This window comes from Biomphalaria glabrata, chromosome 5, assembly GCF_947242115.1.
Source record: "Biomphalaria glabrata chromosome 5, xgBioGlab47.1, whole genome shotgun sequence".
Lineage (NCBI taxonomy): Eukaryota > Metazoa > Mollusca > Gastropoda > Planorbidae > Biomphalaria > Biomphalaria glabrata.
This window is the reverse complement of record NC_074715.1, coordinates 29,679,237-29,704,873: the sequence shown is the minus strand read 5'-3', so window position 1 is coordinate 29,704,873 and position 25,637 is coordinate 29,679,237. Positions and strand designations below refer to the sequence as shown.

At 29.5% G+C, this 25,637-nt stretch overlaps 1 protein-coding gene across 8 annotated transcripts in view; it reads right to left on the bottom strand.

Moving 5' to 3' along the window:
* LOC106058494 (serine/threonine-protein kinase MARK1-like) overlaps positions 1-25,637 on the bottom strand; it is a 234,793-nt gene that overhangs the window by 7,167 nt on the left and 201,989 nt on the right. Inside the window, exons 4-17 of one of the 8 annotated variants that reach the window (XM_013215941.2) lie at positions 25,304-25,362; positions 22,438-22,567; positions 22,025-22,170; positions 20,086-20,240; positions 18,643-18,678; positions 16,594-16,723; positions 16,209-16,322; positions 15,362-15,573; positions 13,488-13,514; positions 8,469-10,393; positions 7,875-7,987; positions 7,037-7,125; positions 1,386-1,785; positions 542-708 (exon numbers count right to left, since the gene is read on the bottom strand). In XM_013215941.2, coding sequence (XP_013071395.2) covers positions 542-708; positions 1,386-1,785; positions 7,037-7,125; positions 7,875-7,987; positions 8,469-10,393; positions 13,488-13,514; positions 15,362-15,573; positions 16,209-16,322; positions 16,594-16,723; positions 18,643-18,678; positions 20,086-20,240; positions 22,025-22,170; positions 22,438-22,567; positions 25,304-25,362 — 3,703 coding nt within the window. Of the gene's footprint in view, positions 1-541; positions 709-1,385; positions 1,786-2,863; positions 3,008-7,036; positions 7,126-7,874; positions 7,988-8,468; positions 10,394-13,487; positions 13,515-15,361; positions 15,574-16,208; positions 16,323-16,593; positions 16,724-18,642; positions 18,679-20,085; positions 20,241-22,024; positions 22,171-22,437; positions 22,568-22,857; positions 22,994-23,194; positions 23,399-25,303; positions 25,363-25,637 lie in introns of those variants that run through there. The other 7 variants (XM_013215949.2, XM_056029480.1, XM_056029482.1 and 4 more) reach the window with 7 other exon arrangements.

Below are 25,637 nucleotides of genomic sequence, written 5' to 3'. Positions count from 1 at the left end.
AAACTCTGAAATAGTAATTTTTATATAATAGCAGGCATTCAATTTAATTCATTATACTATTGAAGCGAAATCATTATCTATGAATTAACAACAATTTACAAAAAAACAACCAAAAACAACAACACTACTACAAAAACAAAATACTGCAGCAAACAAATATTATTTTCTCTTTGGGATAACTCCACCTTTCGTCCTGTCTAAAGAACATGAGTAATATTTAATAAACCTATTAAATCTAAGCTACTTTTGTTTTGTTTTGTGCTATGGCTTTTCTTTTAAGTCCCCTTCATTTGTACTTATGGAATAAAATTGCATGCAATAAAATTTGTGTTGTTTTGCGTACATGTTTAAATAAAAACTTAAGCTTATTTGAATGTAAATAATTAAAGAAACAGCTGAAAAAGGGTTTTTGATTCTTATTTACGATTCATTATATTTACCAGTATTTCATGAATTCAAAAATTGTTATTAGAAAACTTCCTGAAACTAGCAGGTCATATCTTTATTAAAAACAGACATTGTAGAGTGTGCTGAAGCTAACCTCTTCTGAAGATATATCACTTCTGCCACAGTCTCGGCATGAACCCCAACTGAGAAGGCAAGAGGTTTTCATCTTAGGTGATTCTGATGCAAGAGTAAAATCAAACACTCGACTTGTTGGGGAGGAGGAGCAGTGGAGTTTGGGAGATGACTGAAGCTCAATCAATTCTGAAGTAAAACAGACACATACAACAAAAAAGCTTACATGCTAGTGCCCAAAAATAGATCCAGGCTTCAACAGCACACCATTACTTAAGTTAACAAGAAGTAGTTTTATTTTATTTTTTTCTAATATTTATTACATGAATATATAAATAAAAATAATTTACATAAATTTTTAAGAAAGCAAAAAAGTATATATAGGTATATAAGCTGTATATTTAAAAAAAAATATAAATAGACGAATAATAAAATTATGTGTTTATAAAAAAAAAAAATAAAGATACCTTAAGTAGTTAAAGGTTAAGGTTAAACATGAGGATGTTTAGGGTTAGGTGAAATGTTACATCAAAACTGTGAAAACTACTTCAAATTTGTGAAAATATACTAACTATATACATGAGTGATTTACAATATTTAGATTTTCTTATTCCTAACACAAATAATAGTTGAATGGCTGTGGGAGTTGCTTTATTTAATAATATGTTCTTGGTACCTTTTTCTAAAATTAGTTCCATTAACCTTCTTATAAACATGTAAATATGCACAGCCACATAGTTTTATGCTAATTTTTTAAAAACCTTTTTTAATTTTAGCTCTTTAAGAATTGAGAATTTGTTTATAATCTCATTCAGAACCATTAATAGTAGCCTACTAACTTTAACATTGTAGCTAAGTAGACTTACCTATAATACTGTTCTCTACAGGGACTGAGGATAGAGTGGTTGTGGCTAGTTTCAAATTGTCCAGGTCTTGTGTAGTGGCTATCTCAGTCCCTGTAGAGACATCTGTCACCTTACTTTGAGGTTGGTTCACTAATACAGTTGTTCCGTTGCGTGGCAAGGGCTCTCCATGAGAAAAATCATTATTGTTATTATTTCCGGGGGAAGGTTGCTGCATTGGGGATCGCTGAAGGAGATGGTGCTGATATTGTTGCTGGGGTGGAGTTGTAATAACCTGGCCATGATGATACTTCTTCCTCTTCAGAAATTGAGCAAAGCTTTTTCTCCAGGCCATATTTTTGGTAAAAGACTTTTTCTTTCCCCCTCCCTCGGAACTGGCAGTTATTTTGGAGCTTATTGAATTCTGAAACAAAATTTTAGTTAAAAATATTGAATGAGAAGAGCAAAAAATATTTTTAATGATGCCTACAAAGTAAAGACTATAAGTTTGAAAAAAAAATATAAAAGAAAGTTTTAATCATATAAATAAATAAATAATTTATGCATCACATTACTTCATTTGAAAGTAGTTAGTCAAATTTGATTGAATTTTTTATGAGCTAATTGCTTTTGTATCACATAATTTAACAATGTGATATACATACATATGTTTGTTCATTACCAATTTATTTTATAAGTAACAAACAAAGAAAAAAGTTGTTTTTTTCAATATAGTTTTGCTATAATATTAGCTAAATAATTAAATATGACTTTACAAACTTATGAAAAAAAAAAAAAAGAATGATGCATGCATATTGCATAGTCAGCATGCACAACCACATGCACATTTGAGGTAAACATTGCATAAAGATAGAGAACAGGGTAAGAGATGCATTTTGTTTTCAAGCTCAGTAGAAAGAATGATTTTTAAATTATTGTTGTAAAACTTTTATCGAAATATAGTCAAATACAGTCCTAACCAGTCTTTTTATAGCACTCCCACTTTCTCTGCAATAATAATTAGATCAGAGATTTTACATAAACTACTGTTTCTCAACATCAGAAATTCATTCCACAATTTTAAGTGTTTGTGTAACAAAGAGAAAATATTTTTTTCAAAGACTGCAATGCAAAGTAACAAACTAAATGTCCCACAACTTAATCAGAACTAAATATAGTCTACATGAGTATTATAATAATGAAGTTTGCATTACAACCTTTAATTGGAAATATTTAGGAAATGTATCAATTTTTTAAAAATGTAAATTAAAAAAACAACATATCCCACTAACATGCAAGTTCAGGCAATGAGGGGAAAAAGTATTTTGTGTAGAAATGAAGCTTATAAGTATACTGCTAGTTTAAACAAAACACAAGATGTAATATTAAAAGTAAGACAAACAGAGATTTAATTAAATTGAAGTATTTAACAACCATTCCAGGAAAAAAAATTATTTTAAATATTTTAAATAATGTAATTCATTGTCTGAGTGTATGAAATATAGATAAATGTATTTCACATAATTATAGGTCATAAACAAAATTAAGCTACATAGCATGAAAAGGGAAAGAATTTTGTTTTTGAAAGTGCAAGAGCCTGGCCATCAATAAACAATAAAAGAATTACTTGCCTACAGCACTTGCGGCTGATCAAAGGGCAAAGAGAATTCAGAAGAAAATAATGTGACTTAAACAATAGAAGCTACTGGACACCTAAAAGGTTAGGCTGATTCTCTGTTTGTTAGTTACAACTTCTAAATGTCAATTCAAAACTAGATCTAGTAAAACTTTGAAAAAGTAAAGTTGTTTTTTTGTAACAAGTAATAAAATGATACAAATAGCTGTTATGCTGTAATTATTATCATCTGAAATTTAATGTTTATTGATGTTTATCATGAAAATTTCAGCATCCAAAAAAAAAGTATCTATATTCCATGCAATCTATTATTAGGAGGATACAAAAAAAATATGCTATATACTAAAAGACCATAATTTGTTTTGAAATAGTAGTTGTCACAAATTTATTTGTTATAAATATTTTAATTTAAAAAAATGTTCATATTACTTTAAAATATTTATTAAAATCCTTGTAATAATATTTGCTTGATCAATTTACTACATTGATATGCATGCAAACTGCTTTTCAAATGGGTACACTTGAATAATAAAAACAGTTTTGCCACAAGTGATTCAAAAGCACAAACAGCAAACCTACTATCTCTAAGAAGCACCTTTTTTTTTCTTAGATTATAAGTGACTGAAAGAAATGCTTTTCATGCAAAGAAAGTTAGTTCATGGCAAAAAAAAGTTTTTTTTTTTTTTCAATTAATAATATCTACATTAACACTAGAAGAGTAGTATATATCAGAAGTAAAAAAAAATGTATTAAGCTTAAATTACACAGAAATGGTTAATTGTTTTAGAATTAAATCTGAAGACAATTATAATTCAAAAAAAAGAAAAGCTTGGGAGATAAAGATTTGCAAGTAAAAAAAAAAATAAAATAAAATCCTAAAAAAGACTTTTTTTTGTCTTAATGAAAATGCTTACACTTCGACCAAAAAAAAGGAATACATATAACTACAATCAAACCTCCTTACATCATGGTTCCTGCTTTTTAAAACTTTTATCCTTTTGTCCTTTTAAAATTGATCAGTATATCATCAAGTTTTCTCTATGTATTCAGACTTGGATATTTCAAATGATGATACAAACATATTAAACATAAATGAACAGCAGCACCAGGGACCTAGTTTTTAAATGAGAGAAAGTAGTGAATTAAATGTGACAAAAACAAGGGACTGCGCAGACCAAGGCTCAAACCAGTGGCGAGGTGAGGGGCGGGGCTAGCTAGGGCATGTGACCATTGACCACTGGGGTGGTAATTTATATATGGGTGAACTGACTCTGGACCAGAAGAATGTTGTTTTTTTTTAAAATTCCGATGGTCTAGAGGTTAAATTCGCTTAGTGCATTATCGCTAGGCGGTGTTGTCGTTTCCAGGGTCACTGGTTCCAGCCTTGGTTGGCGCAGTCCCTTATTTTCATCACATTTAATTCAATACTTTCTCTAATTTAAAAACTTGGTCCCTGGTACTGCTGTTCATTTATGTTTAATATGTTTGTATCATAATTTGTTTCAGCACCTAGCTTCCTATCTATATTTGGATATTTCAAACATTCTCTTATTTTGATTAGTTATGCTCCTTTCAGTTTTCAAGACAGGTGAATGTTAAGTACAAACATCAAAGACCAGCTGTTTACTTGTTGTTGTTTTTATTATTTAAAACTTTTATTTTTAAAATTGAAGTACTTTATGACCCGAGAATATTGTTAAGTTAATGGATGGGAACAAAAGCCAACTAATTTTACTGACCAACTAATTTTACTGACCCTGAAACTTTTTTTGTCTACACACCTTATAATTTCAAACTCAAAAAGTTTTAGTAGCTGTCATCATGATTTCAAACCCAATCTTTGTTTTTGCTCATTTGCTAATGCTGGCTAATGTCTGATTTGAATACATTTCTACTTATGCTTTTTTAATAAAAAGGTACTAAGTACTCTCAAAAAAAAAAAAGGTAGAAAATAAAAGCTGAAATTTTTTACAAAGCTTATATCAACTCACTCTGTCTATCTGTCAAAACGTTTGTACATGCTATTTCCTTGACACCCAATCTCAGATCAAGCGGAAATTTTGCACAATTATTTCTTTTACCTGACAACACAAGAATCAATAATAAAAATTAACCAATTAGTTAATTAACTATTGATAATAAATTATTTTATTTTTTTGTATCAAACAAGGGAGAGAAATTGTACTTGACTGAAATGGTGGTATAATTTAAGCTGAATTAGTCCCCTTTATAGATCACCACTCTAAACTGAAACAAACAATATTTGTATCAAACAAGGGAGAGAAATTGTACTTGACTGAAATGGTGGTATAATTTAATTTAATAACTTTATAGATCACCACTCTAAACTGAAACAAACAATATATAACAATACGATCTTCTCTAGTCATTAAGTATCTCACTAGCAAAGTGGTTAGCATGTATGCCCGAGGTGGCATAAGGCACGGGTTCGAATTCAGGTCGTTTTCCCATTTTTTTTTTTTGTAACTGCTTTTAAAAACCAGCTGCTGTAAAATCCACCCAGATATCCCTTTCTCTTTCCCCCCCCCCCCCCCCCATTTTACTAACTGGTCCAGATAAGTGATATGATCATAGCGCATTGGGAAAGCTAAAAGCATGAAACAGCGATAAACAAAAACAATATATTGGTAAAAATATTATTAATCACACAGATTTATTGTGTTTGGTAAGATCTATTACAAATTTAATTACAAGACTGATGCAGACTAATTGATACAATTACACTTCTTACAAGCTTTTTTTTTTAAAGTATTTTTTATGTTTTTTTACCAAGCTTATATCAACTCACTCCATCTGTCTGTCTGGTCTTTTACATATTATTTCTCCCACTTCCCATTCTCAGATCAACTTGAAACTCTGCACAACTATTCAAGGATGCTCTCTCCTCAAAGTGCAGGATGCTCTCTCCTCAAAGTGCGAAGGGGACTCTTGTCAACGATAGCAGACACATAAAAGTAGCAAGACTGGGGGGGGGGGGGGTGTAACTTATGCAACTGTGTACAATTAGGATTGATTCAAAATAGTTTATGCAATATCACTCAATATAATCAAAGTAATAAAAAGTATTTTTTATATTGAACTTGTTATTATTATGACTGGTACATATCTGTGTCATCCATTCTACCCAACTGATGATCCATGGAAAACATTTTGAGGCCATCATTTGAAAGCACTGGTCTCGATGTTCTAATGTCAAGTGATGTAAACCAGTCAACACTTAGTGATTAGAATGTGTTTCATTATGATACAAGTTTTTTTTCTTAAATAATTAATTAAACTAGTCTGTGATTGTTTTAAGTGTTTGCAATGTTCCTTCAGAATTAAAGATGAGTCAATTCTAGCCCAAACCTTCGACAAGACAGTGGGTTATAGAATTGGGTAGGATCTGAAACAAGGAAAGACAACAGTCCAAAGCTCATACAACCAGGCATATTAAACGGCATTTTCAGGTGTCAAAGTTTAGAATTCCCTATATGTAAACAGGTACAATTAACATTATGGTATTAGTACATGTGCAAGAGGTTCTATCCAAGGCAAAAGACAGAGAGGAATGGAGAAAGACAAATCTTGTGTGGTGCTCCAATGGTCCACCAGACTAAGGGATAGGTAAGGTGAGGTGAATGTGGGGTTATACAATAGTTCAAAAATGTAGCCTACATATAATTATATCAAGTCCGTGATATTTTAAGTAATCCAAGCAGACTCATGATATAATGAGGTTGGAATGTACATTTGATAACTTTCATAATGTCTAGTGTTTAATTAAGTTTGAATTTTTTAGAAATTTTTTTATCAAAAAAAAAAAAAAAAAAAAAAAAAAAGAATGATTATTTCTTTCAAAATCAAAAAGCATTTTAGAAATGTTTAAGTTAGATCTATCAACTTTAAAACAATTTCTACACCAATAAAAAAAAAAGACAAAATGATTACAAATCTAAAGACTGCAGTTACTTCGGGCAGCACAGGGTGAATAAGTAGTACATGTGCAAGAAGACTGTGTGCCCTGTGCAGTTCTTACCTTTATCTGATTAGGTTGTCTGGTGATTGCATTGGTGTATGGTAAACATTTAGTATCTGATTTACTCAACAGATCTGTGTCCCTGTCATCTGCAAAGCAGCAAAATCATAGTTACGGGGTATACTTTAGCAACAGGGCAGAAGGATGAAAGTAAATAAAAAAACAAAAGGGATTTTGAATAAGCACTTTTAAATAATGCAAATGCTAAAACTGATAGAACAAAGCAAAGCTATTAATAAAATGTATACATATAAATGGGACAGAACACAATAGTGTGTAATTATTAATGAATTTAACCACAAAAAAAAACTTCAACTAAAGCACAGCCAAATGCCAACAAATGAAGGGCACAAAATAACTATCTGGTCACAACAAGTGTAAGTTATAGGAAAGAATAGAAACTACAGCTACATTCCTACAAAACTCATGCATTAATAACACAGCCATCTAGGTTTTCAAAAGAATAATTTTAGCCAAAAAAAAAAACAACTCTCATAAATATGTGTATCAGCCTTAATTGTAACTTAATATTTAAGCATACAAGTTTTGTTGATGCACATTGGAAACTTTAAAGAAATAATAATTATACCTAATGCTAAAAGTATGAAAAAAAATTAGGGTCTATAAATTTAAAAAAATAAACAAAATTTAATTTTTATTAAAAAGAAAAGAGGATTTCAAAGTTGAGAAGAAATCTGATTAAAAAGTTGTTCAACGTTTATTTTAATTTTGTTTCAACCACTGATACTATTTTAAATAGTCCATTTATAGTATAAACATCTTAGATTATCTAAATTACCACAATAACTAATTGTAAAGCGTTATTATAAATACACACCTAAAATGATAGGATGAACTTTTGATTTGCCTGGAACTCCTACTCTATCAATGCAGTCATCATGATGCTCTGTTTCACTTCCTGAACTTAGTAAAGGATCTGTCACATCATGCCTGAAAGGGACAAAATAGTGAATCTGTAAGCTCAATAGCAAAATAGTGAATCTGTAAGCTGAATCTGTAGCAGGCCACTACGTTGAACTATTTTTTAAAAAGTTGGCAAATAGAAGAAAACTTGAATCAACTTTTAGCGAAAACATCATTTGTGACATATGTGACAAGGAGGACTTAATAGTCACATAAACCCTGAGATGCATATTGATTGTTGGACTTGGAAGACCTAATCATGAGAAAATAACTTATAATTAAAACTCTGCATTTACCCCTTACTAAGTTACAAAGCTAAATAAATTACACAACTATTACATTATATGTCTTGCAAAACTTTTTGGACTCATTCTATAGTTTGATTTAATGCACTATTTCTCCTTCAGTCAGGGCATCACATATTATTTAAATTTTAATTTGAAAAAGTAGTGTATTATAATTTTTCTTACTAAACAATTATAGAAAATTAGATGTTATTACAACTTACCTTCCAGGACTCAATGAAAGATGCTTCCTGTCTGAAGAACATCGATTTGTTTTAGACATGATATAATCATTGTTTTGTAAGGGGCTACAATTATTATCAATGTTGCTATTTTTGTTTTTTAATTTCGATTGTTTTTTTTTCATCATGTGTAGTTTGTAAGCAAAACATGGTACAGTGGGGGTAGTAACAGACATAGAAGAAGAAGAACCTTTGTCTTCATTATCACTGTCTCGAAGGTTATCAAAATCATCACTATGAAAGCTTTCAATACGAGCCAAAGGTGTTTTCAAATTCAACCACATTGGCGTAGTGGGAGATTTGACTTTGCCACTTCCTTGTTTTCTGCTGGATCCTGATTTTGAGCTTCTGCTGGCAGCACTACTGCTACCCTTTCTGGATGACATTAAAAGATCATCCTCAGGTGTAGCTACAGAATTTGGTCTGCTGATTTTCTGGGTAGCTCCTATGCCTATAGGAGTGCTACCACTGCTTTTGGTATTTACCATAATTTCATGTCTGAAAGATTCAGAAATTAGCTCTGTCATACTATCCACTCTATCATCATTTTCATCAAAACCATCCGAAGATAAAATTAAACCATCAAAAGTGTCATGAAGGTCAGAAATCTCATCATGAAGAGCAGAATTACTATGGACAAAAGAACATTCCGCACCAAGAAGAAGACTTTCAGAGTTTTCAGTTGCGTTGCACAACACAAGAGGCTCATCTTGACCAATTTGCATAGCTTTTATGCCACCATCCATACCATTACTGAGAATCATATGATTAGTATTTGGATTTAGAGGTCTGAGCAAAGAGGATGAAGGTGTGCTTTCTGACTGAGTAAGACGAGGCTTAAGTCGCTGATGTTTGGCTTTTACCTCTGGTATCTTTTCCGATGGTGTTGACTTTGGAGGTTGATTATCACTCATATCAAGTGAAAAGAAATCTGAACTATTTGAACCATTGGACATGTCAACACCGACAATGGGCAAATCTAATGAATCAAGCTTCAAAGATGAATGACCCTGTGTTCTAAGGAGATCTGTAGAAGAACTTGGATTGGAACTATCTATATAATGTACTTCAACATTAGTCAGAGGACCATTAAGTCCTGATAATGTTGGTTTTTGGGGTAACAACTGCACATTACTTTTGTTACTGTCTTCTTTCAAAGTAGGGTAACATTCTCTCAAAGTTAGGTTATCTGGTCTTGTTACACTTTTAGAACCCGATATGGAAGATAAGCTATCCTCAGAAGGAATAAATATTTCATCTTGAGAAACACATAATTGTGGGTTACTTCCCATATCAAGACAAGGTACAGTCAAATAGTTCTTGTTTTGATGTTCTACTTCTGGAACCTCAAGAAAATGTTTTTTGGGTTCTGATGTAGGAACAGTGAGAAGACTTTTCTTTGTAATATCCGTATTTGGATTTTGTATTCTCAAGTCAAAATCTACACTTCCCTTTCTACGGGAAATAGAACCTGACTGAGCACTTCTTATCTTAAGTGAGGATGTTTTTGTGGTGCCTCTGCGTAGAATGTCTTCTCCAACAATAACAGGTGCACTGCTTCCCTCTTTGGAATGTGCCAAACTAGTTGCCAAATGAGATGCTTCTTCCTTTTCAGGACGGTGATCAATTGAACCTGAGCGCTGGTAAGTCCCTTTGGGCCTATGTGAAGGGCCACAAGAGCGTGCTCGTCTTCTCGACAGTTTAAATGAAGAGCTTCGACGAATGGCAAGTTGTGAATTGGAAGGCTCACTCCCTGGCACAGAAAGGCTTGCACCAACAGGTGGATGATCGTTGTTGGTTGGACTACATTGATTAGCTGAATTAGGTGAAAGAAGTCCAGCAGCGGCAGCTCTTTCCTCCCTCAGCATTTCTCGTTCTATTTCCATGGCCTGGCGCTCCATATAGTCCTGGTAATTAAAAAGTTATGTTGTTAGAAAAATTAATTATTTTATTAAGTTTTGAAAAACTAAATACATTTTTCATCCATTCATTAAAAAAAAACCCACCCAATTTACAATGAAAAGAAAAACTCTGGGTAAAATTTAAAAAGAAAACAACTTCAATATTAATATACAAAAAAAGCAACATATTTTCATTATTCAGAATATGTGACAAAAAACAAGCACTTTAGTGCCATAAAAGTAAAATTCATTTTAAAAAGATGAAATTGGAATGTATATAAAAATAAACAATGATAGAAAAAAAAAATTGTGTACATCAGATTATAGGAAAGTAATTGGAAAATTAAATAATGTATAGAACAAAACTAGTCTACATTGTAAATGTATACATTTATGTCTGTATGTACTTTTGTTTTTACCTTCCTATTTTATTTTTTACTCCCAGAAATCATGTAGAAAATTTGTCTAGGTCCCTTTATCTTTAATAAAAATTAATATTGTCAATCAAATTTGATGACAGGATAGCTTTCTCCTATTAAGAAACTTTGAAAAAACCTTTAAAATTGTGTCAACTTCAGTAGCTTTTTATGAAGTTCATACAAAAAGATTTTCTTTATAGGTTTCTTAGTTCCTAAAGGAAATCTGCCAATACCAATGCTAAGCTTTTAAGCAAAGTTGCCTCATCCAGTTTGTTGGCAGATACTGTTACTTATTTCATAACCACATTAAGTATTTGTAGCAACATTCAATAATCAATTATGATCAATATAATGTAGACCACTTTTATTTCTTCTTGTTGAAATGAACTAGAGTTAAAATTTGGTGGGTGAGTCGACATTATAGACCAATTCAACAATCAATGGCCGTCTTTCATAGGATTTATCTAAAAATTGTCATAGCTCTATTATAGTTTTAAAAACCAACTAAAAAAAAGTGGTTAAGAAATATATATATAAACCAAGGCACATAAAGTGCTTCTTACGATATGAAGATCTTTAGATATAATTAGCAAATGTTGTACGAAAGATGGTAGGCTAATTAATCAGTAATAGTTTATATATAAAAAAAGGACTAAAGAAATTAGATGATAGAAAAAATACAGATATTTTTATTTTTACAATTTAAAAAAAAAGCATCTCGGTGTATAGTCATAATCAAAATTAATGTTTTATTTTCAGAAAAATATTATGCTTAAAATTCTTTCAGAATATTTTTATATTTTGCTTCATCCCAAAAAAAAAAAAATTGTGCTCAAACAGTCACTTAAGTGCATTCTATAGTGTACCAAAATCTTATGGGACATTATAAGTCATTAGTGCTCAAACTTCAAATAAAATTATGTGTACATAGAGAACCAAACTATTGGTGTCAGAAAAAATAAAAATTCTGTATGATTAAAAAATTATTTTTGTCAACATCAAGTGAATAATCTTCATGCATATTGTGTTAGCTTTACTACAAACGTATAATTGATCATATGCTTATATATGTTTATTAAACTGACTCAATAAAAGATATTAACTTTTAAAAGTAAACAAACTTAGTAATGTGTTTTTTAAACTAACTCAATAATAATAATTACTTTTAAAAGTAAACAAACTAAAAGATGTCTAAATTTTAAATAAAAGCAAATTAATATTAACTTACAATTTTTTAAAAATTAATTTAATTTTAATGTCTTATATATTGTGATAATTATTATCATCTTAAAAGTTCATTTTAGCCTTACATGTCTAAGACAATAAAATAAAATAGTAATAATAATTATTTTTAAAATTGCATGCATAATATTTATAACATTGAATGTTAACATGTAAAGCAAATGAAAAGATACAAATGAACTAATAAATACATTAAGGAATAAGATCAACATTGGGAAGTTTTGGAAAAACACTTTTTTTTTAAAGTTATCTTTAGGAATCTTTATTTTTTTGTTGTTGGTCTATAGGAATTAAAAATACATGCACTGACAACAAATAAAATAATTTCAAATCCAAATAAAAATTATGTTTTTCTAATTATAGCTGATTTTTAGCTAAGAATGTAAAAACTACATTAAAAAAACAACATTGTTACACAATTTAGAGAATGTGAATGGAAGAAAGAAAGAAATGATGTGCATTTAGAAGTGCTTTAACAAAAATAGTTAATGAAAACAAATATAAAAAAAAGTGAGTGAAAAAAAAAATTTAAAAAAAAAAAATAATTGTTTAAGGCATAGTAGTTATATGTTATATTCAGTGAAACCAAGGGATCATTGAAGAGTGATAGAAAACAATAAAGTAAGAGTGAAATAAAATGTTCTTAAAGATCAAATGGTTGAAAGCGCACAAGTTTATTTCATGCATGATGACAAAAAAAGGGATGAAACAAAGCTAAATGTTCTTTTAGTCATTTATTTTCTTCAACTGATGCTGTCATTTGAACAAGAAAATAAATAAATACATATATTTATATTTTTTTAAATGGTTCAAATTGATGCTGCCATACAAATACTGCTCCTAGTGTAAGCATACTGTGCAGAACAGTTGTCTGATGTTAGTTCATTCTGACTAGGCCTAGTGGTCGATAAGACACCAAAACTATTCCATGGTTTTTCTTCTTAAATAAGAGGTTTACTAAAACTAACTAAAAAAATAGACTACACTTTAGATGTTGCTATGTTAAAAAAAAAAGCTGACATAACTAAAATTATATGATCAAAATGTATTTTAATCGACTATTTGAAAAACGGTAAAAATATTATTAATTATATACAGAAAGAGGTTCAGAAAAATGATACTAAACCTATTTTAAACATGTAACAGTGTGTTGGTGATTGATGATAAAGTTAGTCAGATGGTGGTAGTTGAACAATGTTAAGCTGTATTAGTAGGTAATAGTACAAAGTACACACTAGTTACTGGAGATATTAAATATGTAAGTACAGCTGGATAAATACATACAAGTAAAGAAAAAAAAGAGTAGGCTAAGTAATTAATTTGTAAATGCAAAAAAAAAAAAAAAAAAAAAAAGAGAGAGAGAGAATATCTTTGCACATTCAATAATGCAAGAGTAATAGAAGACAAATTGTAGTTTGAAAACATTATTTATACCGTACCCGTTTCATTTGGTTTCTCACAGATAACTGTATGATTAGAAAATAAATGATAGGTATTATTTGTATCCAATCTTTTCTGCCTACATGACGATTTAGTTGCAATTTTCAATTGCTATTTCTAAAACGTTTTTTTTTGTAGTTTAAAAAAAATTATGTAGTTCTATTATGTAACTATCTCAAGAAGACTATAATTAAAAAAGCTTTTTAATGAAGGCTTTGTGTGATTTTTTTGTTTTGTTTTAAACATAAATAGTTCAATAGTTGATTAAGTATTTTTTCAAACATTCAATCAAGTTACATTTCAAATTTTGTATCAAATACCAACAATAGTTTGTCTTTTATTATGGTGTGTATTATGTGCACTATTTTGCTGAAAAGGATTCAATGGATTAGATAAAGGTGCATGTTACTGAATTCTCATTGTATCTAAACAGACAAAACTTGTTAACGGCCAGATTGGCATTAAGAATATATGTTGTTCAATGTTCTCGATTTCTTGAAATTAACAGCAAAAACTATTTGTAAGACGGGTTCAGAAAAACGTTTTTATATTTCTTTTTGAGTTTATTATGGATAAAAATGTTCAATCTATTTATTTCCATTTGGAGAGAAGGTACTAATATTATATCCTGCTGAATTCTATTGAAAATTTAATAATTCACTTCATCATAAGCATTGCTTAAATGTATTTGATCTGATCATTTCACAATGAAGTATGTTCTAAAACAGGGATGCTTAAACTACAGCCCACTGCCATTACTGGCCCGTCACCTATTTCTATATGGCCCCTTGAAGCTTTTGTCCATGTGCATAACAAAGGAACAGTTGCTTGGACTTAAATGCTTTTTTTTTCTCAGTGATGCAGCCCATTAGACGTTTCATAAATTGAAAGGACTCCCCGCACCCCCAGTCAAAAAAAAATTTTAAAAATTGGATTATCAGTAGTCTAAGAAGGTTGGGCATCCTGTTCTAACAAGGTTGGGTATCAGCGGTCTAAAAAGGTTGGGTATCAGTGGTATAACAGGATGGGTATCAGTGGTCTAAGAAGGTTGGTATCAGTTGTATAAGAAAGTAGGGTATCAGTGGTATAAGAAGGATGGTTATCAGTGGTATAAGAAGGATGGGTATTAGTGGTCAAAGAAGGTTTGGTATCTGTGATATAAGAGAGATGGGTATCAGCAGTCTAAGAAGGTTGGGTATCATTGATCTTAAGTCTACTAAGATAAAAAAAAAATCTTTTGAAATGTAACTGTTCTTTGTAAGTAACGGAAAACCAGATTAACACAAAATAAAATAAGCTAATTTTAAAATTATTTTAATTGGATTTAATAGTTAATAGGGCCTACATTGTAAGATTCAATAATTTCATTTTTTTTTAACTAATCATGTCAGCAATTGATGAATGTAGAAAATAATGATAATTATATCAATTTTTTTGCTTTTTATATGAATTTATGATGTCAACTTTTATAATCATATAACTATAAGTCTAACTTTTTTAGTCTAATTTTCAAAATAAAGTATTTTCAACATTTAAAAATATACCTTGATGTACATAAACCCTAGAAGAATCTATTTAATATTAGGAACAATTATAGTTTATGCAGTATATGAGTAGGAATAAATACTAAGTTTTTCTTCTACAAATTATCAGATCTAGCATAAAAAAGGTATTATTTCAAAGCAAAACTAAGTAAGAATACTTGTAAAAAAATTATTATGTTTTATTTCTTTTGCAACTAAAAATACTATTTAATTTAGTTTAGTAGAACACTTTCCAATGTAAAAAGGACAAATCTGTGAGTGTTGAAATGAATAATGATACACACAATAAATGTCAAAACTTCATAAAAGAACATAATATTTTTACTTACACCCTGAGTCCCATGCTGCTGAATATGGGGAGAAGGCATGGGTGACCTTGATCGCCTCCTAGACTTTCGTCTTTCTGGTCCCAACCATGTAGGTGTGCTACACAGGGCAAGAAAGTCAAAAGAACTGAATTTGGTCTCTGTTTCTGTATCTATGGCACTATGCTGTGTTGGATCAGTTGAATCATCGGTGGATAAAACTAATGCTGGTGGCCCTGCAATAAAAATCAATAATCATTACAAGTGTTAAATGTTCACACAGTAAAAAATTAATATTTAAAAAAAATACAATTGTAATAGTAGGCCCTAAGTATTTTAAAATAACTGCAAAACTAAAAATTACAAAAAAACATGTATAACTTAAAAATAATATTATTGTCACTCGCAGAAAATAGGGGGAATAGTCAAATGATGTGCAAACCATCAAATGCCAGATTCACCAAAATATTTTATGTGAAATAGGAAAGGAAAGTGGAGTCAGTGCAAAATTCAACCATAGCATCTTATTGCTTTGTTTCTGCACTGATAAATTTAGTTATTCTTGCCAGGACCATCTCAATCATTTTTTTTTTTAAAACAAAACATCAACTTAGAAATTCAAGAGAAGAGTGGGTAGTTGATATAAAAGCCAATGATTAAGACTTCAAAGGGTAATTATATTGTAATATCAATTTGTTACACAAGACAAATATTTTTATAACTTCTATAAAATATTTTTTTTCTCACAAGATTTTAGTATCAAACAAAGAGAATGGAGTTTTGATTGAGTTTGAGACATAATGAAAGCAACATCAGAGCTAAAAATATTATACAACTGAAAAAGAAATTTTAAAAAGCTATGCCATAAAACCTTTTGATAAATTCTTTTTATCACCACCTTTCTTATTTGCTGAGTGTGCAGATTTCGACCTCTTCTTTGGTTCTTTCTTTTCACATTTCAAAGTATGATCTACATCGTATATACCTTAATGAAATTAAGTCAAATTTTCTATAAAAATCATTAGCCAATATATTTCACTTATGTAAAAAAGTAATACTTATTATGAAAAAATAAAAATGAAATATTAAGAATAATACAATACTAGTTCTAGTTAAATAACTATTATTTGAAAATACTACATCCTTATTTTGATGAACTGTATGAGTTATGAAATAATGTACTTAAATAAGCTAAGTACTGGTAGAATTAAAAGAATAGATATATATTTTAGAATAATATATAAGCCCTAACTGACCTTGTTGTTGACGCTTCCTATCTAATATCATATTAAACATGGCAGAATATTCATCTGATTTATTTTCCGCAACTTTTTGTTCTAAAATTTCTTTCTTCATTCCCAAGGCTGTAGCAAGCTCCTCAAGAGTCTAAAATTTAGAAAAAATATTTTTAAGTCTGAAAATTTATTTTTTTTAAATCTGAAATTAGTGTAAGATTTTTTAAAATTATTGAACTACAAAAGCTTTGATCAAAAAGCCAAGCATTAGCTTAAAAGCCAAGCAACATCCTACAAACATTAGGTGATAAGAGTCTGTGACTCAATAATAGTAATATTTCAAGCATCCACTTGCACAATTAAATTTGTTAAAGATGTTTTAAAAATTAAATAGACATATTACTATTTGAAATTAAAGAATGAAGCAAAAGGATCCTATTGACCTTTATGAAATTATTTACTGTATTCAATGCCAGCATAATTTGCTTAAAATAAGTAAGGTTGAGGAAAGGCAGAGACAAGACAGTTCTTGATTAAGATAATTAATGCAATAAGGGTTGTTGTCGAGACAGTGTGGATTGGTTAGAATTAAAGAACATGCTCAAGATGCAGTCAAATTCATTATCATTCTCAAAACAAAATTAAAAAAACAAAACATTGGCAAATGTACAAATAGCGTTAATCTAAGTAAATATTTTAAAAATTATTAGTTATGCAAATAAGGGATCATTTTTCCTTACTCTTACAAGCTAGTTACCTAATTGTCATCTCAGCCTAATGAACAGTCTTAATCTATTAGACTATTTATATTTTTTTCTTCTTTTATCAAGATAGCTAAACTCGCCATTTTAGTATACATAAATAAAAACCATTGCAGTACAATGAAAGCATTCTCTCCTAAATTAATAAATGTGAAACTTTTTTTTTTAAAACAAAGACATTTTTTTATATTTTTAGTTCTAGACACATCTATGAAATGTTTAATAACTGAAAACCTACAAAATCTCCTAAGTAAGGTCTAACCAGCAAACTTTTGCTATCTTCTTGATAAGATGTCTTCACAACTAATTTAATGCAAGAATATTGTTTTAAGAACACAAAAGCCAATTATTATTTAATACTTGTTAATATTATGGGAGATAAACATAAATTTCAGAGAAAAAAACAAGCCATTAACAGCTGTTGCAATTTTCCAAGCCTAAAGGGAATATAAAAAACAAGATGCCCCAAACAAACATTGAACAGATCATTATGCAGACAATTTCAGCAAACTATGAGACAAACAAATCTTGGCAGAAGGAAATCAAAATGAACAAGTTAGTATTGTTCCAATGAAACAAAATATCTTAAAGTAGCCTTGTCACATTGAACATGTTAGGGAAACCACTAATGCAGCTCATATTCAAGTGTTAAAAAATTTGCAGAAACAAAAAGATTTTTTTGTTTAACAAAATAAAATGAAGAGAGACTAAAAATCCCACCATGTGACTGTGAGTGTGGCAACAACTATGAAGTACAGACATCCACATCTGCATCCAACTATCTGATCATTGTACTGTAAGCACATGTTAAATGGATACACAAAACAGATGATGGGCAGTACTGAATGCAATGAATTTGTGTGCCTATGACATCTGAACAACAACAAAAAAATAAGTAAAAAAAAAAAAACAAAAAAAAATAAACTGTACATTGATTTTTGTTTTACTGCAGATCCTAAGCTTGTCAGGTAATAGATTTATAAATACTTAGCAATGACATAAACATTTCAAATATAAGAAGTAAAACAAACACATTTTATTGTAATTTTATGAGTTATGAAACATTTTGTATGGATTTACAGTAAACCAAATTAATGGACACAAAAGATCTAATAACGCCCTGAGAATTAAGTCAAATCTTATATCATTAGACCAAAATGTGACTAGAAATATTAATCCGTTTTTGAATTTCAATTTTCTATTTTAATCTAATTTACTTTTCGTACAGTCACACAACAACAGCTATGAATATAATATAAAATTTGACTAAGTCTCAGACAATTGACTTAGGAAAATTTGCAGGAGTTACCTCATCTTCTTCAAGACTAGTCATGGAATCCTGCAGCTATGCAGGACAACGTCATCGTGGGGATAGGCGACAAACAAAACATTATGATGGTGATGATGATGACCACAAATAAACAAAAATAAAATTTTAAACCCTAAAACTGTTAGGAGTATATTCTTGTAATTTGCTAAAAAATGTATGTATACTAATGGAACTTTTACAAGTAGGCCTATAATCAAGATGGAATATTTAATACTTTTAAAGTATTAGGAGGACGTACATTACAATGTACACAATGTTTTAAAGCAACAAAAGGAAAAAAAAAATTTTATTGCATCAGACAATTTAGTATCTAAGAATATAACAAAATTATAAACAACAGCTATAAATAAAATGTTTTAAAATATTTTTTTAAATATGTATATATTTTTTTTTATAAATCTTAAAACTACACCACTTATAGAAATATTTCCTAATTTATTTTTATTAATATTTAAAAAATCAAAATGTAGATAAATAGAAATTTTGAGTTATGATGTGTGTGTGTGTGTGTGTGTGTATATATATATATATATAAAAGACATTTTTAAAATAAAGTTAATTTATCATCTAAAATACAAGAAGTTTTTTTTATTATGAAGCTAAGTAAAATATTCACACAAATATGAAGTACAAAAATTACAAATAATAGGATGACAGTTTATTATTTGAAGTTTACATAAATTATAGTAGTTGATTGAAAGTGTTAAATAAAGAAAAAAACTTTAAAAATTTCTACTAGATTATATAAAACAAAAGTAGAATGGAATGACTACATAAAAAAGGTATAAAGGAAAAAAAAATATTTAAAAATCTGTTCAATCAAAAATTGAGAATTTTTTTCACTAAGCATTAAAATAACGTTAAACTATAAAATCAGTTGATCAACAAAGCACAAACTTGCACACACAAACACGCTCACACAAACTACAACTGCTTGTACAACATCAATAGCAGATAGGTTTGAGCAGTGATGCAAAAAAAAAAAATATTCTCTCAACAGAAATAACTTTGAAGATGACTATTGACATTTTCTAATGATTTGTCATTGTATGAATTTGAAGGCAACAGTATAAAAAAAGCATTTTATGAACTTTGAATATTATCTGGAAAATGTTTCTTTTTATTATTAAATCTTATAGATTTGCTTTTATTTACCTTACCATATTCAGAATAGATAACATAACATATTTTTTTTTACCTATTATCTGAGCTTAATGTACGTCATGGACAAAAAATGAAAATGAGAGACAAGTATATGACAAATGTTTGAATTGTTAGCTCCCCACCAGGGCAATCATACATAAATGAAATGTAAAAAAAAAAAAGATAAAACAAAACAAACAAAAAATGACAACAGATTGAACTACAAGTAAACTAACATTAGTTTATAATGTCAAAGATAATTCCTAGACTTAGGCCTACCTGTGTTTTCATATTTTTGTCCCGAGGAAATGTGCCAAAGGGAAAAAATGGTTTTTTTCCATTTTCAGTTATCCATGAATGAATTTCCATATCTAATAAAGGCAACCGCAAACTAGGACTTGGCTCAATAACTCTTTGTAGCAAATCCTGACAATCTGAAGTTATTTAAAATTACCAATAAATACAGACATAAATATTCACATTAACTAGAGTAACACAATTAATAAAATCACTAAACTTAGAGACCATTCAGAGCAGAAGTCTAAAAAGAAGGGGCTTTTTTTTTTTTAAATAATTGTAGCTATTTCAGCAAAATAAGTATTTGGATCATTTTAACAATTTTGGCAAGGTCTTTATGTTAGTTTAGGCCACAATGTATTTTAAAAGTCATTGTTTTTACAAAGCTTATATCAACTCACTCTATCAATCTGTCTGTATAGTAAAAAGTTTATACACATTATTTCTCCACACCCAATCTCGGATTAAGCTGAAATTTTGCACAATTTATTTCTTTTACCTGACAACACAAAAATCAATACAAAAAAAAAAGCAATTAGTTAATTAACTATTGGTAATTAATTATTTTGTTTGGTATCTTGAACAAGGGGAAGAAATTGTACTTGACAGATGTGGTAGTATAAGTTGAACTGGTCCCCTCGAGCATGGAGTGAACATATTTTTGTATGCATGTAAAAGAACGATCATGCAAATATTTAACAAGACACCACCTTCTTCCCTTCCCCTTTCACAACTGGTCCAGACAAGTGATAGGATCATTCTAATCACACAAATATATTATGTTTATTATGTATAAGTCAATTACACATATAATTACATGACTGATCCAAACAAATTGATACAATTACACTTAATATAAGCTTTGTTGGTTTTTTTTTATAGTATTTTTAAAAAGTTTTTCTTGTTACGTAGTGAATTCTTCACGTTCTCATTATTATGTTGCAGGGTTCAGATGACTAGACCAATATCTGAGATAGTGGATAATAGCGAATGTATTAGACAACTATTCTGCAAATATTCTGCATACTGGTATTGATGTCGTTATATTAAAAAATTATTTTATTAAGAAAAAGAAATTTCAATCTATAGAGGATGACCTTTTACGTCTTAAATCTAGGATTCGTCTTAACTTCAAAAGCTACGCTTATATTTCCTTTTCCTTTATCAGAAAATTTATGGCTTGTGTGAATTATTAAAGCAACATTATTCAATACTGGGAAACAAAGCTATATACTATAAATATCAATTAATTTTATTTCAGCTAGTGTTGGCTTAGGCGCTTGGCTTCCAAAATGGGGGTTTCCGGGTTCGAATCCTGGTGAAGATAGGCATTTTTTATTTCAGGATCTATAGCCCACCCAGCTCTAATGTGCACCTGACAATAGTTGGTGAAAAGTATAGGTAGTTGGTCGTGTATGCTGGCCACATGACACCCTTGTTAACAGTGTTTAAATCATCTGCTTCATAGATTGCAAGGTCTGAATGGGAATCTTTACTCTTTTTTTGTTATACTTTTTACAGTTCATTAAGCTCAGCTAATTTATATACTCTCTGAATGTGATTGCAGAATAAGTAATAATAAGATCATATTTTGACTTGAAAAAAAAACAACAACTTTTTATACAATAGAGAAAAGAATTAATATTTATTCAGGGATCACTGCCACATTTGACTAGCTAGGAATTAAGCTGATGCATGATACTGAAATTGTTAAAATACTTTTGCTTCATTGTATGCAACTAAACATTAAAAAAAAAAAAGAAAAGAAATGCATACTAGTTTGTTTATATCTATTAATAATATTTTTTTTTAAATCTTCAAACTCAAAATGTTCCTTTTAAAAATTTCAACATATAAAACACTCCAGTACAGAAAATGATCACAAGAACAACATTCTAGATAAAAATGTACAGTAACCTACCTGCAGAAAGATGAGCCATCTCTTGATGATGTACATCCACCAATCCTTTCTCCATTTGTTGTACAAGTTTTTGCCTCCGATACTGATCAGTGTAAGGCGTTGTAAACGGAAGCTTTCCAACTAGCATTGCATACATAACAATACCACTGTGGAAGTTTATAATATAAACATTTAGAATAGAGATCTCAATTTACTAATTTTAACCTATTCAAAAGTTAGTTTCTAAATATTATCATTTATTAATGTGAAAAATATAAATAGCTCTTGACACTTAACTACATGTGAATTAGGATCAGCATGTCATTTCACCTGGTTCTCTTGCCAAATTTTACAAATCAACTATCAGTAGTATCGGCAATATTTGGGCTTTATTAACATTCAAAAGTCCTAAAATGATTTTTTTGAAAACTTACAAACTCCATATATCAATTTCAAGGCCATATTTCTCTCCAGGTGTAAAGAGCTCTGGTGCTGCATATTCTGGAGATCCACAGTGCGTTTTCATCAACTCATCTTTGGAAAACGTATTGCTAAGGCCAAAATCTGTTGAAAATAGGATATTTATTTCTATTTCAAGTTTTCACTCTAGATTAATCACATATCTAGATTAGATCTAGATTATAAGCCTAGATATTTTAAAATCTGAATTGATATTATCTTACATCGACATTCTAGATCTAATATTTTTTAATATCTATACACTAGATATAGATAATCTAAGTCTATATATACATAAATAAATATATAAATATATATATATATGAATGAATGCTAAATTTTTTAGTGACGATATGCACCAGTACAGCGAAAAAATGTGGGGAAAAAGTTATTACTTTTCATGTATTTTAATGTTTATTATTAATTTATTAGTAGTTAAAAGTTAGACAATCCATCACTGCAAGTACCGGCACCTATTTTTTATTTTACAAAAAAAGCACTGTATACTAAATATAGATGAATTAGATGTATATATATTTATCTTAACTCCTCTTTCAACTCTATCTAGTCTAGGTCTAGAATCTAGATCATCTATTAAGTCAATTAAGATCTAGATCTCAAATATCTAGATCTACATCTCTAATAAATTCTTAAAAGGGCCCTATGTGTTCATATTTCTAGATCTCTATCTACTATATAGACTCTATGTAGTTTATTTATTTCGGACATTACATGAATTCGGACATTCGCTGTTTTTGTGGTCATTAAATAATTTTTTAATATTTATCATAAAACTAGCACGCTGTATAATGTGCTTGTCCATTTTCCAATGATTCTGGCCCAATTTCCTTTCATTTAGCTGTCTTTTTATGTAAGAAAAACGAATTTCAAATTTGTTAGTTATGTTGTTGTTTTTTCCTATGTTACCCAGATGACTTTACCACTTCCTAGGGTTAAGACTATATTTTTTGATTGTCTACGTCTATAATCTACTAATGAGCCCGACAATATTTATTCTGTTTTTGGAGCTAATTTATTTGATTTATAAGCCAAGATGTTCGATTCCATACAAAAAAAAAATTAATAGGGTGTCCGAATTAAATTCCAATTTCTTACCAAAATTTATTTCGGACAGCCAGTTTTGGACATCAATATAAATGATCTTATATTACATTTGTTCGTTTGTTGTTGTTTTTTAAATAGAGAATAAATGGGCAAATGTTTGGAGTGAGCTTGGTACATTGAATGAAGTTAAATGCTTAGATCTAGACCTACTAGATAGATCTAGATTAATATAGAGAGAATATAGAGGATTCAGTTAGGCAAGAATGGCTATCCTAACATGTACTAAACTACAAAAGATCATCTGACATCTGTATTAGAAATTTATTAAATTAATAAACAAAAAACACAAACATTCAACACAAATCTAATCATGCAAACAATTCAAACATAAAGTAAGTCCAAAAGTCGGCATAGAAGTCAGTATCCCAGTGACCTAATTTTGGTAGAATAAGTGTGTTCATATTTTTACTTTTTGTGTTCGTATTTATGCATAATTCCAAAACATCTTAATGATTTAATGTGTTGGTTTATGCCTGGGGATCTTAAAATTTAGTTAATGTTAGTAAAGAATTAAAATCTGAGTTTATTGAGGCCTAAATATAGAGACTGTCCGAAATAAATAATGGTGTCCGGAATCAAATAATGTGGGTCAAATTTGTCCAAATTAAATGAAAACACACGGCCTTTTTTTACCTTAAATATAATAACAAATATATGTTAGGGATACAAATATAAGTAGTCATCCTTATTCTCCTTAAAGTAAAGAAGATTTTGATACTTCATTTTCTTTTATATGTCGAACCATTGTCAAAAAATGCGCTGTCAAAGTCAAACTTTCAAATTTGGGCCTATAGGTGCCCGAATAGCATAAACTACTCACTCTATATAATATTTAGGTTATATATATGTTAAAATGTCTCTCCTGGGAATAAGCACATGGAATAAGAAATGTGCCTATTTATCTTAGTGTCTTTCTCTGTTTCTGAGTATTTCATTAGGTTTTGTTTTTCTATTTGTAAATTATCGTTTAGTGTTTTTGTGTATCATAGCTACTTTACTTTTTATTTTTCTGTACTGAAGTGTCTCTCAACTCAAGTAGTCAAGTTTAGTGATAATACCATTTCTTTTAATAAACCCTAAAATAATGTCTAATGATTTGCTTGATTTTTTAAAATAATTTCATCAATATGCCAGCCCATTGCAATGGCTTTATCATTTATGAATATGAAAATGATATGAATTAAGATTGGCACAATTATGAGCTTATCATTATCATGATTATGAATCATTATTGCCAGTTAGTTATGGTGGGGATTCCATGATATGATTATGATGATGATTTAAATGATTATCATGATTAACTAGATCAGTAGATCTAGATCTTGATACTAAGAAAGAATTTATACTTGGGTGGAGATAATTGAATATTTATTAATATGCCCCCTATCATTAGAGACTAGACCTAACTTTGATCTGGAGTCTAGATCTAATCTAATTCTAAATTAGTTTTTTAATTAAATGCTGTATGTTGTCTGCTAACTCACGCAACTTGTGAATCGGAAGTAGCAGATTTTTTTTTTGGATTGACTCGAAGACAAGCCTTATTGTTATTATTGCCTTGTATATAAATTACAGACATTACTTCAAAGTAGAAGATAGCCTTTCACTGTGTCAATATAGTCATTCATGTTAATGTAGATATTAGTATTAGATCTAGATATGTTTAGGCTCATTAGGCCCCTATATAGTTATAGTCCTTTGTCATGGAATACTTACCAACCATTTTTATATTTTTCTTTGGTGTGTCCAACATAATATTTTCCATCTTTAGATCTCTGAAAAATAAATCACAAAATAACATCATCTATCTTATCTTCTTATCTTATAAATTTTGAACAAAAGATAATTACATCCAACGCGTAGGGCCTATCCATTCGTCAATCTAGTTGCGCATGTTAAATGGTCAATTAGAGACTAACTCTGTTAATTTGTTTGGTTTTTCTGGCAGATTATGGCAACTCGTCCCATGCGCCATAGCACAGCCGCACTTGTGAGATTTTGACCTAGCATATAGATCTTATAAGTTACAAACCAATAAAGCCATGACAAT